Source organism: Eriocheir sinensis, chromosome 27, assembly GCF_024679095.1.
Source record: "Eriocheir sinensis breed Jianghai 21 chromosome 27, ASM2467909v1, whole genome shotgun sequence".
In the NCBI taxonomy this organism is placed as follows: domain Eukaryota; kingdom Metazoa; phylum Arthropoda; class Malacostraca; order Decapoda; family Varunidae; genus Eriocheir; species Eriocheir sinensis.
In genome coordinates, this window is record NC_066535.1 from 4,515,206 (window position 1) to 4,535,863 (window position 20,658).

The 20,658-nt window shown below is 48.5% G+C and overlaps 1 protein-coding gene across 1 annotated transcript in view; it reads left to right on the top strand.

Annotated features, from left to right (window-relative positions):
- Positions 1-7,379, top strand: part of LOC127004019 (facilitated trehalose transporter Tret1-2 homolog) — a 110,145-nt gene extending 102,766 nt beyond the window's left edge. The window contains exon 3 of the mRNA XM_050871225.1: positions 1,684-7,379. Coding sequence (XP_050727182.1) covers positions 1,684-3,051 — 1,368 coding nt within the window. The 3' untranslated portion in view covers positions 3,052-7,379. The remainder of the gene's footprint in view (positions 1-1,683) is intronic.
- Positions 7,380-20,658: the final 13,279 nt, after the last annotated feature.

The following is a 20,658-nucleotide window of genomic DNA, read 5'->3' on the forward strand; positions in this document are numbered from 1 at the left end:
GCAGTTTTTCCATGCTGCATGGGTTTTTTTCCTTTCCTGCCAGCTTTGGCTGGAGGGATGGGGGGGTGGGGAGGAGCCTTCGCCTTTGCTGTCCTTCATCTTCCACCTTTGATTAGATAGTGTAGCTTGTCACAAACAACCTCGTAAGGACCAGCAGGTCTGCTGTTGTTTGTTCTTCCTTTGTGTTTCTTTGTGCTCCTCTTCCTTCCCCTTCTCTTTCTCCTTTCCCTGTACCATCACTCTCCTCCACCACCTCCCCCCCCCCCCCCTCTTTATGCTGACCACTCACGCGACACTAAGCACACCAACAGACACAAACACACGGCGTCCAAAGAGAAACAAACAGCAGGATAAACAAACAAAAGTCGTGCTAGTTGAGATGCAGCAGCAAGGGGAGGCTGGCTGAGTCCGTCACCAGAGAGGAGGAAAGAGAAGGAGGAAGAAGATGGAGAAGAATGGAGAGAAGGAGGAAGAGGAGGAGGAGGAAGGAAATGAAGGAAATGTAGAGGAGGAGAGGGAGGAGGATGAAGAAATGAAGGAAGAAGCGGAGAGGAGTGAAAACAGGTGGAAGAGGAAGGAGGAAGGAGGAGAAGGGAGAGGAGGAGAAAGCAAGGAAGAGCAGGGGAGAAGGAGGACGAGCTAGGAGGAGGAGGAGGAGGAGGAGGCGGAGGAGGGACTATGATGCAGATTCCAACTGTGGCAACTTTAGACTCCAAGATAGTGGATTCTGGGAACGCAAGGGAAGGAGAAAACAGGAGGAGGAGGAGAGGAAGAGGAGGAGAGGACACAAAGGACACAAAGGAAGAACAAACAACAGCAGACCTGCTGGTCCTTACGAGGCTGTTTGTGACAAACTACACTAACTATCTAATCAAAGGTGGAAGATGAAGGACAGCAAAAGAAGAAGGAAGAAGAGAAGGAGGAGGAGGAGGAGGAGGAGGAGGAGGAGGAGGAGGCGGAAGATTGAAAGTGAAGGGGATGGGGAATGATAGATTGAGAGCGAAAGAGAGAAAGAACGAAAGAAAGAATTTAGTGGGAGTTTGGAAGGGATAAAAGAAAGAAAATGGCAGACTTAGGAAAAACGAGGGAAAACTTACTCCAACATTTAAGTTCCAAGGTCAAAGCAAAAGTCCTTTCTGGGGAGCTCTGAGGAAAGGCTGCATGGCCCCGCTTGCGTCTCCTCCTCGCCGGTAGTTTATTTCCGTGGGCGGTGGGGAGGAGGAGGTGAGGAAGGCGAGGGATTTTTGGGGTGATAGGAAGCGCGCCTGGTGGAAGCTGGGGAAGGCCTGAGTTATTGCTGGGGAGGCGGGGGGAAGGCGGGGGAGTGGGAGGCTGCGGCGAGAAGGCACGGTTATGAGAGAGAATGTTGGCCGAGGAGGAGGAGGAGGAGTTGGTTGTGGATGCGAGCAGGCACCTCGGCGGGAACGTTTAGTATAGAGAAAAATCGAGCGTGGTAAGACGGGCGGCTCAGGTCAGTCATCTCCGCCATTAGCGCCGAGCCGCCCAGAGTATTCGCGCCTCATGATGACTTCGGCCACGCAGTCTTGCTCATTCTCTTCCTGCCTCCCTCTCCTTCCTGCATGTCTGTGGGATGATATATGAGTATATATTAGCAAGGTCATGATAGTCTTAGCCCCCTCCAGGCATACAGGACAATGGTAACGCGGTGTTTGTGTGTTGCAGGTGCTGGCCACGCTGGCGGTGTCGCTGGGGCCGCTGTGTGCGGGACTTGGCAAAGGCTACTCCTCCCCCGCCCTGGCCTCCATGGCGATGTTGTCTGCCCAGGGCCACCACTTCGCCATCAGTGAGGACCAGGGCTCCTGGATCGCCTCGCTGTCACTGCTGGGTGCCTTCTTCGGGGCCGTGCCCGGCGGGATGGCCATCAGATTCGGGAGGAAGCGAGTGCTGTGTGCCGTGTCCATCCCCTTTGCCCTGTCCTGGCTCATGACGGTGGTGGCGTGGAACGTCAACATGCTGTACGTGGCAGCCCTGATGGGCGGCGTCTGTTCAGCCGTCATCGCCGTCGTCACGCCCGTCTACATAAGCGAGATCGCTCACCCGGAGATCCGGGGCTGCTTGTGTGCCTTATCCAAGCTGAGCGGCAACATCGGCATGCTGCTCTCGTACCTACTGGGCGCCTTCCTCGACTGGCGGGAGCTGGCCACGGTCACGGCAGTAGCGCCCGTCTGCCTCTTCATTGCCGCCTTCTTCATCCCTGAGACGCCCAGCTTCCTCCTCTACCGAGGCCGGGACACCGAGGCGGCGGACGCCCTGCGCTGGCTGCGCGGGACGGAGGCAGACGTGGCGCGCGAACTGACCATCATGAAGGCCAACATCGCCACGCTGCGCAGAGAAACAGAGTCCTGTCCGGAACGCCTGGCGCCCCGTGAGCTCGTCCGTCCGCTGTTTATCACCTGCGGCCTCATGGTCTTCCAGAAGTTCAGCGGCGCCAACGCATTCAACTTTTACGCAGTGCCCATCCTGGCCAAGACCTTCGTTGGCCTGAACCCTTACCGCGCAGCCGTCGTGGTGGCCTTCGTGCAGATATGTGCCGGCATGGCGTCGTCGGCGCTGATCGACACCGTGGGGCGACGGCCGCTGCTGGTCTTCAGCAACATGCTCATGTCGGCAGCGCTGGCAGCCTTTGGAGGCTACACCTACCTGAAGGGTCTGGACCAGGATGAAAATATGTTCGTGCGGCAGCAGTGGCGGGACTCAGACTGGGTCCCGCTCTTCTGTATCCTTGTCATTGAAATCGCCTTCGCCCTGGGAGTCTCGCCCATCAGCTGGCTATACATCGGAGAGCTGTTCCCGCTGAAACACAGAGGCGTCGGCTCCATCGCGGCGTCCGTCAGCTACGCGTGTTCCTTCGTCAGCGTGAAGACCTTCGTGGACCTGGAGTTCATGCTCGGCCTCTATGGAGCGTTTTGGTTGTATTCCAGCGTTGCTGCTCTTGCTCTCGTGTTTACACTCTTGTTCGTGCCGGAAACGAAAGGAAAGAGTTTACAAGAGATGCAGACAGTAGACACACAGAAGCAGACCCTTATATAGCAGCCCGCCCGCCCACTAACGCCGCTGCGACCGCCCACCGTCCACTGGGAGATGCCTCCTGGACAACGGCCCTACAGGGAGATCCTCCTGTGAGTCCCGCTGTGAGGAGCCCCGAGCCTCGGCCTCGCGGCACCGCCCACGTCTTCCTGCTCCTGGTGGTCCGCCACCCACTCGCGGTGCCGCTGTGCCTGAGTCTCCAAGGCCGCAGCCACGCTAGAGGGCGGCCTCACACACCTTGTGATAAACCCCCGCCCGCCCCGCTGGCCTCCATTACTGCCCTCGTTCCCAACTCCTGGCGGGCCCCGACCCCACTGCCTGCTCTCTGTTCAGGCAGGACGCGGGTCATCAACAACTCAAGACATCTAAGTCATAGGTTCAAATTGACTCTGTTCGCGCTATGTAATTTCTACTTTTTTTCCTCTCAAGTAAAGGGTTGCTTTGCTAACTTGACTCTTCTGTGATGCACGGCAGCCTCGGCTCCTGCCACGCCGCGTGGACACGCGAGGGCCGCGGCTGCCTGAGGAAGTTAAGCATGTGAGTGATAAAGGGCCTTATCTACATGTATAAACAATTACTAGGTAGTTCCGTGATCAGGGTTACTCAATTTCATCTTTTCACTCATCACACACACCTTCGTTGAGGACACCACTCGCCCCCGGAGCGAGCCGCGTCCTGCCGCCCTCCTGTGTACTCCCTGTTTGAGCTTTTCTCGAGCCGAGCGTAGACGAAGCGGTTACCTCTACGTTAGGGACTTTCATTACTACTCTACCCGTAACTTAATCCAGATAAGCTATAAGGTTAGATCAGGTAATAATCGATTGATAAAATAAGTTAGCTCCAGAAAGACACTAATTCCTCTCTAATCTAGCTCAGCGATAGTTCCAGACAGTAAAGAAGAAATAATCTCTCGTCTCCAGCTTGTAAGTTAGGCACTGAACACCGACTCATGGTCTCGTCTGTAGTGCAGGTAGTGAGAGCGGATCGAAAGATTACATTTCAAGAGGAAGTTTTGACCAGCACAGAGTCCCCTCCCGCCGGCGCTGGCCACGCCTCCCTGGAGGTCCGGCCGCCGCGCCCCGCCACCTCGCTCACCACCTTCACTCAAAAGGGATCAAAGTCTTCACGAGAACGATCACTTCACCCACTATCCAGGGGCCACACGCTCTTCACGGGGTCTGGAAACTCTGTTCTAAGTTTAAGGAATATTCTTTTTCGAGGGGGGGTTGGGAGGGGGGATTCGTGTTTTATTTGAGAAACTAAGTGGCTTAACGCGATCTCGCGCCGCTGAGGTGTGTCCAGCGGGAACCAGGAAAACACTGTAACCACGTATCTTCCAGGACACGTGATAATCATGTATCTGATAGGACTCAGGACAATTGTGTGTCTGCCAAGGATTCCGTATCACTCTTTGTCTTCCATGAGGTAAAAATAAATACAAAAAAAAAATGGAATCCTCAACTTTCCAGGACTTGGGATATCAGTGCTTTTTTTTGTCTGGAATCCGCCTACCTGATCTCTCTCAAAACGTTTAGAAATTGTATCCCGTTCGCAAGCTTTCAATGTCGCCACTGTGCCGAGGGGCCGCGCGAGTCTTTGTCTAGGGTGAGGCTCCCCCGGCGTTCCTCAGTCCCTCAGCCCCAAAGTCCCTTGGCCTCTCACTCCCTCACCCCAAACCTCGGTCCTTCAGGTTATTCCTCTCCTCACCATCATTCTTTCGATCTCCCGTTCTCTTGCTTGCCTTCACCCTCACCTCCCCAGCTCCTTACTTTCCCGGTTCTTCATTCATATTCGATCTCTCTACCTGAGTTCCCTCGTTCCCATCCCTCAGTGCCTCGGTTACCCCTTCCCCCAGAGCCACCTCAACCTCTCATCCCCACCCAAACCCTCACTCGCAACCCTTCATCCGCACACTGCACTTTCAGCACTTTCAGCCCCTGGCCCCAAGGCCCTAAGTTCCCCTCAGCCCCAGGCCCCAGCCCATCACAACACACCCTCAGCCCCTCGGTCAGCCATATTGTCCGAGAAGCCCCGTGCCGCCTCCTCTCGTGTGCTGGGCCGCGGCTCCTCCCAAAGGCCGCTTGGCTCTATTGTTTGTCCCAGTAATTGCGCGCCTTAGGTGTCTGCCGGTTCAGTTTCCAGGCGAGGGAGGGTCGTCTTGGCACGTGTGGCGCGACGCGGAAGCTTCATGTTGCCGCGCCGCGTGTGTGCCGCGCCGACTCTACCCACGACTTCATGATTGCGGAGTTTACCTCATGTTTGCTGGACCGAATCCCTCGTGTTCTTAACGTCATTCAGAAAATGTCACCTGAATGGGCTCCAGGGCTCACACCCGCACCCCCACGCATCTTCATATACTGACAGGCGCTTTTGTATGAGACCGCGCGCGTGCACACACACACACACGCACACGCACACGCACACGCACACGCACACGCACACACACGCACACACACACACACACACACACACACACACACACACACTCACCCTTAGTAAGCCATTAATACGCTCCATTCCCTGTACATGTTCTCTGCCGCCTCCCCTCAGCCTCAGCTCACCTGTTCCTCCAATGCAGCACCCCCCCCTACCCCAGCGTGTCCCCAGCAGCGGCCGCTCTGCGAAATGACCGTGTATGTCAGCAATATTAGTCTACGTGCAGCACCCCAGGGGCACCTCAGGCAGCAGTGACGGGTGGCCTGGCTTTGAGGGTCGGGGAAGCGTCAGGCAGCACCCCAGAAATCTAGGTCCACATTGTCAAACTCTTCAAAACCTTAGTCCATTGGTTTAAGAGGCTCTCGCAGAAGTTGTCGGGGTTTCAGTGGGTGGTTTCATGACCGCGGCGGTAGTTTTGAAAGACTTCCGCGCTGTGAACAGGAGAAGCACTCATGACCACGGTTGTCAGATTGTTGTACTCAGAGCCGCGTATTTACCGGTTTCTGGCCCATAACTGTTGCCACGAAGCACCAATAATTACCATTTAAACAATAACCATATGTGGAGGCAGTTACTTGGGTGATGGAAGCAGTTTTTTGGGTCGGAAACGGCAAACATAAGAGGCAGAGTACGACAATCTGGCAACGTTGCTCATGACAACCCGATGTAGCTCCTCTGTGGCCTTCATAAACGGTCGTAACGAGAGCCCGAAATGTTTGATAATACGTGTGCTGGACCCTCAGTGGGCTTTCCTTCCTCCACTGACCGGGGTGGCTTCAGTGCTTCCCCCCTCCCCCACAGACTCTACAGGTGCTTAGGATGATACGTAAGGATTTTCCGTCACAAAGTGCTTCTCTTCTTTCATTCCACGGCAGCGTGTCTAAAAAACGGCGGCCTCATTGGCAGAGTCCAGTAATTGTTTAGATCTTGAATCGTCAGTAAGGTTTGGTAGGCGCGGGGGTCTTCTCTTCCACGTTTTGTAGGTTATCAAAGCCCCTGGTGGTGGTGCCTTCACTGGTTTCACACATCAAAAGTAGGTTTCAATTAAGCGTTTATTTAGTGTGGATTGACTTTAGTATTTATCTATTAGTATTGTATATACGTAGGTCTCTTCCTCCCGCGATGTACTGCCTCGGAAAGACTCGGTGAAGTGTGTTTCTGGAGTCTCCAATGCCTTTTTTTAACGTTGATTATGCGCTGAATACTCCTTTTGAGAATATCCACGCAACATGAAACACACACACACACACACACACACACACACACACACACACACACACACACACACACACACACACACACAGCCCACCTCCCCTCCCCCACAATCCGCTCCTTCCCCAACACCACACCCACACAACCCGCCTCCTCCACCACCCCTACACACACACAAAGCGCCTGCCCCCACCCAACACACACACACACACACACACACACACACACACACACACACACACACACACGCATAAAACGTGACTTCCCCGCCGCCACACATGAACTCGTAGGGCTGCCCGACTCTGTGTCCGCCGCTACAGTGTTGAGCTGCTTAGATGGAGGGGGAGGGGGGGCGTTGCTGCGTGTGTCTAGGGACGGGTTTACGTCGCCCCCACGAACGGCAAGGCAGCTCCACCGCCACCCTCGCTTTCATCCGCTGCCGCCGACCACCGCTTGCTGTCCAGGCCGATTCCGTATGCGATCCCGTGTATCCCGTGTAGCCCCATCCTGGCGAAGGGGCCGTGTGTGTGTGTGTGTGTGTGTGTGTGTGTGTGTGTGTGTGTGTGTGTGTGTGTGTGTGTTTGTTTGTTTGTTTGTTTGTTTGTTTGTGTGTGTGTGTGTGTGTGTGTGTGTGTGTGTGTGTGTGTGTGTGTGTGTGTGTGTGTGTGTGTGTGTGTGTGTGTGTGTGTGTGTGTGTGTGTGTGTGTGTGTGTGTGTGTGTGTGTGTGTGTGTGTATTTGTTTGTGTGTGTGTGTGTGTGTGTGTGTGTGTGTGTGTGTGTGTGTGTGCGCGCGCGTCTTAACTGCTGCTGCACACACTCATTCATCACCATGTAAATAAGACTCACGACCCAGCAGCAGCAGCACCAAGCGAGCGTCCACTCATCATCTGCTTGCCTTGTCACGCGCCACACTCCTCCCGGGCAGCGGGCGGCGGCGAGGACACGGGACGGCCGGCAGGAGTCATGCCATCATGCACCACACTCCACACATAGGGCGGCCTTGTGCCCGCCGCGGGGTGATGCAGTGCTGGGCGCGAGACACTCGTGGAGAACACTCGCTGCTCATTCACGAAGGATATGAATGAAACGAGAAGTTTGGCAAGGGAGGAAGAAAACGCGACGGGAGGAGGGAGGTGAGAGAAGGGAGAGGGGGGCGTCAGGTGCAGGGGTTGCAGCGTACTGCGACACTGTAGGGAAGCCGCCGCCGTCGCCGCCGCCGTGCAGCCCTTAGTCAATAAAACGAGGATGTGCGGGGCCTGTGTTCTCCCGCCGCATCATCGCCGCCGCCGCCGCCGCCACCGGGAGTGCCGCGGTCCTGCTGTGGCGCTGCGTCGCCGCTGTCTGCTGGCACGCGGTGATACGTTTGTTCAGCTTTTCATTTGTGTTCATCTAGTTTGTTTTTTTAGGTTGGTGGTAAGGTTTTCTGCAGTTTAGTCGTAAATGTGAGGAACATAATGGAGAGGAATGGCCGAGACTTAATTTGAAAGGACTGTCTCCTGGTCCCACTAGACGAATTTTGTCTTGAAAGTAAGATTAAAGAGTGAAATAACAGAAACAAGGTCAGTTTTATTCATACCCTGAACACATGAGTTATAGGAACAGGTTGATGGGAGATGCAGCAGCAGTAGAAGAAGCAGCAGCAGCAGGAGCAGCAGGAGCTCCAGCAGTACCAACATTTACCTTTTTTGTGTCACGATTTTCTCCTTGGAATGATACCTGATTGATCCTGTGCATTGCAGATAAGCGTGTGTGTGTGTGTGTGTGTGTGTGTGTGTGTGTGTGTGTGTGTGTAGTTCCGCAGAAGGAAAAGCGGACAGACACGATGAGCCAACTCGAGGAGGAAAGTGAAAGCAGGATGACGAGGATATAACTTTCTTGATATTACTAATGACACAGAGAGAGAGAGAGAGAGAGAGAGAGAGAGAGAGAGAGAGAGAGAGAGAGAGAGAGAGAGAGAGAGAGAGAGAGAGAGAGAGAGAGAGAGAGAGAGAGACCGTGACAGCATAATGCTAAGGAAGCTGTAAATCATTAAAGAGATTTATAGCTGATATCTTCCTATTTAGCCTCCCGAGTACTAAATTCCTCCCTTTCCTAGAACCTTCCCTCCCCTGGCAGTAGAAAAACAAGGTGGTCGAGACGAAGGGCACATGTCTGGTAGCAATTTATTCCCCTTACGTGGCGGCATGGAGGCGATAAATCCCCCACACCCACGTCATCGGCCGGAGTCGGGTCGCTGCGGTGGTCGGGGTGATGTAACACGACCCTCTGAGCCAACCCCCAACAGGAGCCAAAAACCCGCTGGACACAGGCTAAACTTTTGACCCCGAAGACTATAAAGAAGAGTTAAAAGCCTGAAATTGACTCCTTAAACGATAGATTCCGATAGTGATAAACAATGAATGACCCGAAAGGACTTGTACTGCCCAGATGTTTTCCTCTGTCATGTTTCATAAGCTTAACGACTGAAAGGTCTTAAAAACCTGGAATTGACTCTTTAAACGACAGATTCCGATAGTGATAAACAATGAATGACCCGAAAGGACTTGTATTGCTCAGATGTTTTCCTTTGTCATGTTTCATAAGCCTAACGACTGAAAGGCCTTTGTATACATTTAACTTATATAATTGTCTTCCCTAGCTGACTCTGAGCGATAGGTTCCAGTGATGATAAACAAGGAAAAGGGCCCAAAAGGACTTAGTATGTACTGCCCAGAACGTTCACTTTATCGGGTTTCGTAAACTTAACAGATGAGAGAGCTTTGTATACATTTCGCTCCTATAATTGTCTTCCCTAAGTGGCCGAGGCTTAGTGAAGGAAGAGGGTGAAGTAAAGCGCCGACGATCTAATAATAGACCGAATACGTGCGTCCCAAGGTGAGAGTCAGCTGAGAGAGGACCCGCTGCTTAAAGTTACTTGGATAAAGCGACTGAACGGAACGGGAAGCAGAGAGGAGGAGGAGGAGGAGAAGGAGGAGGAGGAGACCACGAGCAAGCGCAGGTGTAGACAGGTAACCATTGACGGGAAAAGAAGACCTGGGGATGGGTTCGGGGGGTATAGGAGGGGGGAGGGGGGACTTACCTGGCTGCGGCTGGACGTGGAGAGGAAAATTTGGAAGAGTCGTTTTACGGATGAGTCCCAGCGCGCTCCCGTCCGCCGCCCGCCGATCGAAGCCTCTTGGACCCGCGCCAGCCCGAAGCCCAGCGGTGTGTGTGTGTGTGAGGGGGGGAGTTACTGGTGTATGGGGGACGGCGGGGGTTAGGTGGAGGGGTAGTGAATGGTGTACTGTTTGTGTGGGGAAGGGGAGACTGGTGGGTGAGGGGTAGTATACTTGTGTAGGGGGATGTTGGATGGGGGTTAGTATACCTGTGGGGGGTAGGTGGTTGGGGGGTAGTGAACTTGTGTGGGGGGGTGTAGGTTGATGTTTGAGGGTTAGTGTACTTGTGGGGGGGTAGATGGTTGGGTTGGGTCGGAGAGTTTAGATTACTTGTGGGGGGTAGGTAGTTGGGTTGGGGGGAGAGAGTACTTGTGTGGGGAGGGTAGGCGGTTGGGTTGGGGGGTAGAGTACTTGTGTAGGGGGTTAGGTGGTTGGGTTGGGGTGGTAGAGTACTTGTGTGGGGGGGTAGGTGGTTGAGTAGGGGGGTTAGAGTACTTGCGTGAGGGGTAGGGGATTGGGTTGGGGGGGTAGAGTACTTATGGGGGGTAGGTGGTTGGGCTGGGGGGTTAGAGTGCTTGCGTGACGGATGGGGGATTGGTTGGGGGGTTTAGAGTAGTTGCGTGGGGTAGGAAGTGGATGGGGGGGGGGCGTCAACTTGTGGAATTTTGTGTACTTGTGGGTGTGGGTGTGGGGGTGGGGGTGGGGGAGATAGTAGGCTAATGTGAGTGTTAGTGGGTGTGGGGGAAGGTTAGGAGAGCATCGTTTTTGTTTTTTACAGCAAAGGAGACAGATCAAGGGCTTAAAAAAAAAAAAACAATAATGAAAAAAAAGCCCGCCTTACTGCCCCTAAAGTACTAAAGTAAAGAAAGTAAAATGCCCCTGAAGTACACTTGTTTGATCTTTTTAGGTTGACTGCTCTTCTGAACTTATTTACTGCATGCCTCCACCTCTCCCGCCGGCATATTCTCAATCTCCCTACGAGTATGGTGTCCCTGAGTCAAGACGCTCGGCTGTTGCTTGGAAACTAACCACGGGGTGTTCTGGAAAATACTCTCACTGTGATACCCGCTCAAAATTACCCCAAGTGACTCCATACTAAACCTAACCTAACCTAACCTGAAATCTTCGAAGAAAATAATATGATAAATAATTCGCAACATGGCTTCCGTAGTAAACGTTCGTGTTTGACTAACTTACTTGATTTTTTTCATTATATTTTTGGGGTGTTCGATGAAAGCAGATCAGTAGATATCATATATCTGGATTTTCAAAAGGCATTTGATAAGGTCCCCCACCAACGATTGCTCAGCAAACTATTGGCGCACGGTATCTCGGGTAACATTCACAATTGGCTTGTGGACTGGCTCTCTGGGCGGAAACAGAGAGTAGTTCTAAAGTTACATCTAACTGGCTCGACGTCAGAAGCGGCGTACCTCAAGGATCAGTGCTTGGCCCCATGCTCTTTTTAATTTATGTTAATGATATCGATGATGGGCTCACTTGCAAAGTATCAAAATTTGCTGATGACACAAAAATTGCTAGTAAAGTAACTGCGACACTCGACGAAGAAGCATTACGATCAGATCTAGATCGACTTGCACGTTGGGCCAATCAATGGCAAATGAAATTTAACGTTGACAAATGTAAAGTGTTGCACATCGGAAAAAATAACAATCGCGTTCGGTACGTAATGAATGGCCAACAACTTTCTGCAGTAAGTAAAGAAAAGGATCTTGGAATCACTATATCAAGCGATTTAAAGCCCGGTCAGCATTGTTCAGAGGTAGTTAAAACTGAAAACAAATTGGTTGGCTTCATCGGACGAGCCTTTAATAATAAATCGGAAAAAGTAATATTAAAACTGTATAATTCGTTGGTTCGACCCCGTCTAGAGTACTGTGTACAGTTTTGGTCTCCCTACTACAGAAAAGACATAGAAAAGTTGGAACGGGTTCAACGAAGAGTAACAAAGATGATTCCTAGGTTGAGAAATTTATCATATGAACAAAGGCTTAAAGAAATAAATTTATTCAGTCTATCAAAACGAAGAATGCGAGGCGATCTAATAGAAGTGTTTAAAATGTTTAAAGGATTCAGTGATATTATTGCGGAAGATTACTTTACAATTGATCGATCATATAGAACAAGAAGAAATCACAATTTGAAGATAAGTGGTAAAAGATTCTCGTCGCACGAAGCTAAACACTTCTTCTTCAGTCGAGTTGTTAATGTTTGGAGCTTTCTACCCTGTGATGTCGGTGATAGTACAACAGTTACGGCCTTCAAGAATAGATTAGACAAGTGTTTTGAATCCAGCCAGCAACTAAGATATTACTCATTGTCGTAATAACGTTAAGTTCTTTCGAATACTGGTGTCCTTGTCCGCTTTTATCGCCCTGTTAATGGTAGCAATAACGGTAGTTCTTTCCTCTTTCCTACATAATTTCCATGCAGTTTTTCCATGCTGCATGGTTCTTTTTCCTTTCCTGCCAGCTTTGGCTGGAGGGATTGGGGGGTGGGGAGGAGCCTTCGCGTTTGCTGTCCTTCATCTTCCACCTTTGATTAGATAGTTAGTGTAGCTTGTCACAAACAGCCTCGTAAGGGCCAGCAGGTCTGCTGTTGTTTGTTCTTCCTTTGTGTCCTAACCTAAACTGTCGTGTTCAAGAACGGGCGCCAAATACCCGCACAGAGAAGGAAAATATGCCTCCCGCTGTCGTCTCGCTGCACGCTACTTTTAAATTTAGATCAACGCTGTGATGTCCATTCTCCCAGTACAAGAGTCAGCCCGTACCTTCAGTTTTTATCCCATTCTCTTGCACACTCTGGGGCAGCTTTCCTTCGTTTGTGTTACTTTTTTATGGGACTTGGATGCCTTCAAAAGAGAAAGTAGTAGCAGGACGCCTCCTCTAATCTAATATAATCTAATATTTTGAACTTATCTGATTTCTTTTGTTGGAGAACGTTTTAGGAGACTTATATATTTGTCCCTTTTTATTTGTTGTTGCACCCTTGGTTGAGTCCATTGTTGTAAAAAAAATAAAACACTAAGCTTTCTATTTAGACACTAGTACAGAGAAAATGAGCAAGAGGAGGAGGAGAAGCAGGAGGAGGAGGAGGAGGAGAAGGAGAAGGAGGAGGAGGAAGAGTAGCCGAAGGAGTAGTGGAAGAGGAGATAAAACAGTAGGATTTGGAGAAGGATGTGACGAAGAAGTAGACGAAGGAGTAAGAGGAGGAAAACGAAGGAGGAGAAGGGGGAACATTCGAAGGTGGAGGAATATGAGTCAGGGGGAGGTGGAGGAAGTGGAGGAGGAGGACTAGGAGCAGAAGGAGTTGTTGGCACGTGCCCCGAAATTTGGTGGAGTGTAGCCAAAGCTCTCCAGCCCATCTTCCCGCCCCCCTCCCACACCCATTCATCTCCCCGCCCGCCCCGCCACCCCTGCCCCTGCCCCGCCCCACCGCCCCCCGAACACGGTCACACACGCCCCGACCTGTGTGACGCCCCCGCAGATTTAAGAGAGGTTGCTGACCAGCCCGTGTTGCCGACCGACCTTGTGAGAGAGGGAGAGAGAGAGAGAGAGGGAGAGAGAGAGTTGGCAAGGTGCTGAGAAAGTAGGAAAGATAAAAAGATAAAAGAGAGAGAGAGAGAGAGAGAGAGAGAGAGAGAGAGAGAGAGAGAGAGAGAGACGGACAGACTAGAGACAAATTTGGTACACGTTCATGACAGGATTGAGGCATGAAGTCTAGTCTCACTGCGTATGTCAAATCGGCTCACCTCACTTGTCCCACTTACACACACACACACACAGCATCCACCCGGCCATCCATTCGTCCATCCATCTCTCCCGTGACAGCTATTGGCGTGAGGGAAGAGAATGGCTCGGGAGAAGGAGGGCTTGGGCGCGATGTTCCCTCACTCCCCCAATGAATTACCTCGTACATGACACTGGCGAAGGAACGGGAAGGAGGGAGGGGGAAAGTGGGGATGGGGAGAGATGGAAAGAAGCAAGGAAGGACCGAGGCAAGAAAGGATGGAGGAATAAGGGGATGAGAGAAGGAGAGATACGAGTAGAAAGGGAGAGAAAAAATAGAGGGGTAGAGAGATAGAAGGGTAATTAAGAGGAGGTATGGTAGAGGGGAGATAATGATGGATAGAGGAATAAAGAGTGAGCAGAAAAAAGAGAGAAGATGGAGAGGAAGGCGGAGGGAAGTAAATATGAGAGGGAGACATAACGAGATAAGAGAAGGGAGGAACAGGAGAGAAAGGTAGGAATGAAGAGATATTTGGAGGGGAGAGAGAGAGGAGAATAAAAGAAAGGAAGGAAGGAAGATAAGACGAAGGGAAGGTCGGACAGGAAGATGAAAGGAAATGAGGAAGGGGAGGAGAGGAGTGTGAACATCTGAGTCACGGCTCCTCTTCATTTTCTCTCTTCTACCTTCCCTTCACTTGTCGCAAATTATTCGTTGTTTAATATATATAGGTTTTCAGTGTTTTCTCATTATCTATCTATCTATCTATCTATATCTCTAAATAGTTAATAAATGGAATACGTTTTTTTTTTCAAACCCGTAAGTAGGTCAAAGGAATATCAAAGGAAAATGTCAGTGAGGAAAGGTAAAGTAAAAAGTAAAAAAAGAAATGGAACACACACTCTCTCTCTCTCTCTCTCTCTCTCTCTCTCTCTCTCTCTCTCTCTCTCTCTCTCTCTCTCTCTCTCTCTCTCTTCTCTCTCTTTCCTCTCTCTCTCTCTCTCTTCTCTCTCTCTTCTCTCTCTCTCTCTCTCTCTCTCTCTCTCTCTCTCTCTCTCTCTCTCTCTCTCTCTCTCTCTCTCTCTCTCTCTCTCTCTCTCTCTCTCTCTCTCTCGAAATGGACTTTAAACAGTGTTTAAAAAAGTAGTTTTATGGAAATGAGTTTCCTATACGTATGTGATATACAGTAACATATACTGAAAATAAAGGCAAGGATAAAAATCTAAACTTATCATGGGTGATTGAGAAAGGTCATAAAATATAAAGGGTGATGGAAAAACCTAAAGTTGTTATAAAAAAGGAAAAACACGTACACACAAAGTTATATAAACGAAGAAAGAAGAAGAAGGAAAGAAGCACAGAAGATATTAATAGAATACCAACAGAAGTTGCTATAAAGAAAGGAAACAAAAGAACACTTCTTTCTTACCAATAAAAGAGAAAAAAACTCAAGGTAAAAAAAACTAACAAAATTAGTGGAATTTGAGAGGCAGTAAAGGTAAAAAACAAAGAAGAAACACAGAGAAAAGGAAAAGAAATTTGCAGCGACCCTCAAGAGCAGAAAGTTTTCGTTACAGAGAAAGAAGAAAAACTACCTTCGCAGGAAACCATCAAGGAGATATTTGTGGAAAGTAAGAATTTTACAGAAAAGGGCAATGGATCTCTGAAAGTAGAACGAACAGAGGTAACAAAGGAGATTCTGCCAGGCAATAAAACGAATCAAATATTAGCAACAGAGAAAGAAGAAAAACTACCTTTAGAGGAAACCATTAGGGAAACGTGTGGAGAGTAAGAATGATACGGATAAGAGCGATAGACCTCAGCAAGTAGAACGGACAGAGAAAACCATTGAGATTCTTCCCGGCAATAAAACGAATGAAATGTTAGTAACAGAGAAAGAAGAAAAACTACCTTCACAGGAAACCATTAAGGAGACAAAATATATATATGATGTCAGTCTATTTCCATGTATTAATCCTGACCCTGCTTTTTTTTCTTTTTCTTTTTTTACGTTGCTGCCTATTGCGCCGGTAGGCATCTTCCCGGTGGGGCTTGATGGTCGGCCCAAGGCTTCTTCCAGGTGGGACCTGATGGTCGGCCCAACCCGTTCTGGCTCAGGCGAGTGTTTATAGTGGCGCCATCTTGCTTACGTCGCATCCAGTGTCAAATAGCCATTTTCTAATACAATATATATACATAATGACAGTCTATTTCCATGTATTGATCCGGACCAAGCTAATGCTGCATCCAATTTCAAAGAGACATTTTTTCAAAGATAATATATACGTAATTCCAGTCTGTCTCCATGTACTAAACCACACTCAGTTAATTTCTGCACCTGTATTACGTTTAGGAGAGCCAGATTTTAAAGGAAGACGTGCATACATAACGTTGGTCTGCCTCAGTTCAGTAAACAACCATAAATGCAAAACAAGTATATAAACGGGCATCGTTTTGTTCCTCGCCCAGTTAACGTCGCCTCCAGTTCCAAAGAGTCACAATTTTTATATTGGAAATATAAATCTACACGTAAGGCCATTTTGTCTCCTTGTATAAGCTCACGCCCAGTCATTACCCCGTCCACATCCCGTTTACGTGCGCCAAGCTATAAAGGAAGACCTATACATGCATAATCTTGGTCTACTTCAGTTCAATAATCTACCACAATGTAAGCCACGAGTAAGCGCGTCTTGCCACTCTGTTCTCGTTCATAAGAACATAAGAACATCGGAGTCTGCAAGAGGCCGGTAGGCCTGTACGAGACAGCTCCTCTGAACCTAAGCTTCCGTGTAGCTCCCGTGTATCTAACCCCACCTAATATCGCTGTCCATGAATTTATCTAATCTATTTTTGAATGTGACAATTGTATTGGCACTCATCACATGACTGCTAAGCCTATTCCACTTATCCACCACCCTGTTTGTAAACCAATTTTTGCCTATGTCCCTGTTCATTAATATATACGCCGAGAAGCTCTGACGGGCGTCCCCGAATGTTGAACGAACCTCCTCTTCTGCTGCTGCTGCTGTGTACCGAAAAGCCACATTATTCACGAGGTCAGGCGGGGAAATGGGTTTATTCTTTTGTGCGGGAAAGGAGAGAGAAATAGAGAGTGGAGTAAAGAAAAAGGGAGAGAGTAAGAAATGAGAATTCCATGGGTCAAGCACTACGAAGCACTACGAAACACTACGATTTGCTACGATTATCCTCAGATTTGAATCCAATTGGTTACGGTAAGATACGATTTGATCACGATCACCTACCCGCTCGCTCACCAGCTGACCTCCCTGCCACCTTCGCCTTGCCCTCTCTGCCGCTCCCCCCTTTACGCCTTAGCACCCCAGCACGACCCAGTGTAGCATTCTGAGTGTAGGTAGGAATAACCCCTCACAAAATTACTCCTTAAATGACACTCCTCTAAGCAGGTCTGGGCGTGAGAGAGACTTAGGAGTCCTAGTGAGCGCTGACCTCCGTACTAGGGCTCAATGCATTCAGGCTAAAAATCGGGTCAACAGAGTACTGGGTTTCATCTCAAGGAGCATAAGCAATAAGAGCGCTGAAGTCATCCTCAAACCTTACTTAGCACTAGTTAGACCTCATCTCGATTATGCAGCTCAGTTCTGGTCCCCCTACTATAGAATGGATATCAAGATGTTAGAATCTGTGCAAAGAAGGATGACAAAGATGATTCAGGGAGTGAGAAACTTGCCTGATGAAGACAGGCTGAAGCATTTAAATCTACACTCTCTAGGAAGGCAAAGGTTGTGAGGAGACTTGATCGAAGTCTATAAATGGATGAAGGGCTTTAATAAAGGGGATGTCAATAAAATTTTTATCGTAAAAGAGCCAGACATAGGACGGGTGGCAATGGTTTTAAGTTAGACAAATTCAGATTCAACAAAGACATAGGCAAGAATTGGTTCACCAAAAGAGTGGTGGACGAATGGAACAGGCTTGGGAGCCATGTTGTGCGTGCCAATACCATAGATACATTCAAGAAGAGGTTAGATAAAGCCATGGATGATGAGGTAAGGTGGGGTTGAGTGTACAAGAGCTGCCATGTATAGGCCAACCGGCCTCTTGCAGACTCCTTACGTTCTTATGTTCTTATGTTCTTATCTCATCTTCCTCTTTCAATTCATCCTCCTCTTTCTTTTCCTCTCACCCTTTCTCGGTATGACGGAGGTGAGAGACGAGGGCAGGTGATGGTGGTGGTGGTGGTGGTGGTGGTAGTGGAGGTGTTGGTGGTGGTGTTGATGAGTAAGCTTTGACAGTGACATAACCAAAGTTTCCGACTCGAAATGGTGTGACCCAGGACGTAGTAAGGAGAGAAGGGGGAGGAGGAAGAGGAGGAGGTAGAATAAGGAAGAGAAGGAGGAGAAGAGAAAGGAAAGGACAAGACCAGGCGGGATAGGGCATAAGTGGAAAGAAAGGAAAGGAAAGGAAAGGAAAGAAAGGGAAAGGAAAAGAGAGAAAATGAGAGGGAATGAAAGAGAAAAAGAGGATGGGAAGGAAAGGAAAGAAATGTAAAGGAATGCAAAGGAAAGGAAAAAGAAAGAAAGGGAAGAGAAGGAGGTGTTTTGAAGGTGATGAGGTATGAGAGGAGGAGGAGGAGGAGGAGGAGGAGGAGGAGGAGGAGGCATATAAATAGAGATATGGTGATATGACATGAGAGATTAGAGCAAGTGAGGGTGACAGGTGTATGGATATGAGATCAACAATGAGGTTTAGCGAGTATAGGAGCTTAAGGTATAAATGTAGTAATTGTAGAAGCAGTAGTAGTGGTAGTAGTAGTAGTAGTAGTAGTAGTAGTAGTAGTAGTAGTAGTAGAAGTAGTAGAAGTAGTAGTTGATAGACAGGCACATGCAGACAGCCTGACACAAATACATCCTCCTTTCTCTCTCTCTCCTCTTCTACCTCTGCTCAATTTCCTCTGTAAACTCATCAACGAAACATTATCAATATTTATTTCCACACATACATGCAGCCAGATATACATACAGACAACCATACATACATAAATACAGACATACATACATATTAACGGACAGACAGATAGACAGTCAGAAAGATAGAGACAGAAAGACAGACGAATAAGGCAATAGTACTTGACCGGTTAGCTCACATAGACAACGAAGGGGGGAGCGGGGCGGGGCTTGGGAGGGATTCAGCCTCTTAATCCCACTAACCGCTGCTGGGATCGTTGAGTGGCCGAGGATCACCAGCGCGCCACCAACCAACCCGCACCCTGCTGGGCTTACGGACGCTATGAATTCACAAAACCGTGGAAGTGTTTGTCAAATAATGTTCTATAATTACGTAGACTTTATCATGGAAAACTCTTAAGCTGGTATTGTCAGACGCTTTCGCTTCTCATTTCAACGACATCCAAAGGCTCAAGAAGAGGTCAATCGGGTTCTAATGAGTGGTATTTTAGGTTCGTGGTACAGAAGAAGGGTCAGACTACCACCAGGGTCATAAAACTACCCCTGGAAATGCCTACAACTCCCATAAACGCCTTGCCAAAAATGTGTTCTTGAGAGGCGAAGTGTTCTATAATACGACTCTTAGCGCCGTATTACTAAACATTTCGGCCTCCAAGCACACACATTTAACAAGCCTTTCGTAGGAGCAGCGAGTAGCGGGCTTTTTTTATTATTGTTTCCTTTTTTGTGCCCTTGAGCTGTCTCCTTTGTTGTAAAAAAAAAAAAAAAAAAGTTGTGAGCATTTTCATGAGTAGTTTTATTATCCTGGTGGTAGTGAAACCCTTCCTCTGTACCATGAACCTACCAAAAGACTCATTAGAACCCGACTGATCCCCTTTTGCAGCCTTTGGAAATAGTTGATGTAGAGGCGGAAGCGGCTGAGAATATCAACCTCAATTAATACTCTTTTTTGTCTGATTCTAGTTTTGATAATTGTTGTTCTCATTGCAGTCCCGTTAATCGCTTCTCTCCTTTCATTCGCAACTGGAATATTATTTGTTATGTCTTCTGTTCTTTGCATATCAGCAGCATATTTGTGACTGTTATTTATATATGTTTTCTTTGTGTGTTCAGTCTTTGGTGTGTGCCCTTTACTGTGTCGGACTTATGAATGGCTATAACATAACATCATTTTTTATTTATTATTATTATTTATTATTTTTGGTTCAGTTTTGGATCCTTTTTGGGGCGGGAATTTGAGATGGATTTTTGGAACTTTTGAATCGTTTTATATTTTTATGCATCAACATCACATTGTGGGCTACATTATATACTTTTTTTTATATATATGTTCAGCGCTCGGTATTCCTCCGCTGTAGAAGAAAAAAGGATGACGGACAGACTGACATTCAAACAAACAATCATTGACAGACAGGAAGACAGACAAGAAGAAAGACAGACAGACGAAGCGATTGTACAAGTCTCACACTTTAGTTCATACCCACCACCGGCTCAAGGTTCTAATGCGACGGAGATGAGTGCTGAGGCCACGCGCGGCTATTGCATCTGTCCCCCCTTTTTATTTTACCATACTTTTACTCTCTTGTTCTTCCTCAGACGTCGCTGCCTTAAGGAGAGTAGAACCAGGAAGCTAAGGTGTGTGTGTGTGTGTGTGTGTGTGTGTGTGTGTGTGTGTGTGTGTGTGTGTGTGTGTGTGTGTGTGTGAATGGTCTACCTGTTTTCTTATATTACAGTTTTCCACCTTTGTTTTTTTTCCCGTTTTCTTTCACTGATATGTATCGCTCCATTTTCTTTTATCTAATGAAAGGAATTTTTCATCTCCCGCGTGAAGGTGTAAACAGACTCCCATTTTTAATTCCTCTGAAAGCTTCCGGTTTGTGTGTGTGTGTGTGTGTGTGTGTGTGTGTGTGTGTGTGTCCTGTTTACTCTCGTCTACTTTATTTTTTCTCACACTTCTGTTGTTTTTTCTTTTGCTTTTCTGCTTTTTTCTGTTTTCTGTTTAGTCTTTTATACTTCAATTCTTCTTTCTCTTTCTTCTTATTTTTCCCCTCGTCTCTCTTGCTTAGTCGCATCTACTTTATTTCTCTTTCTCCTACTTCCTCCTTTTTTTCTT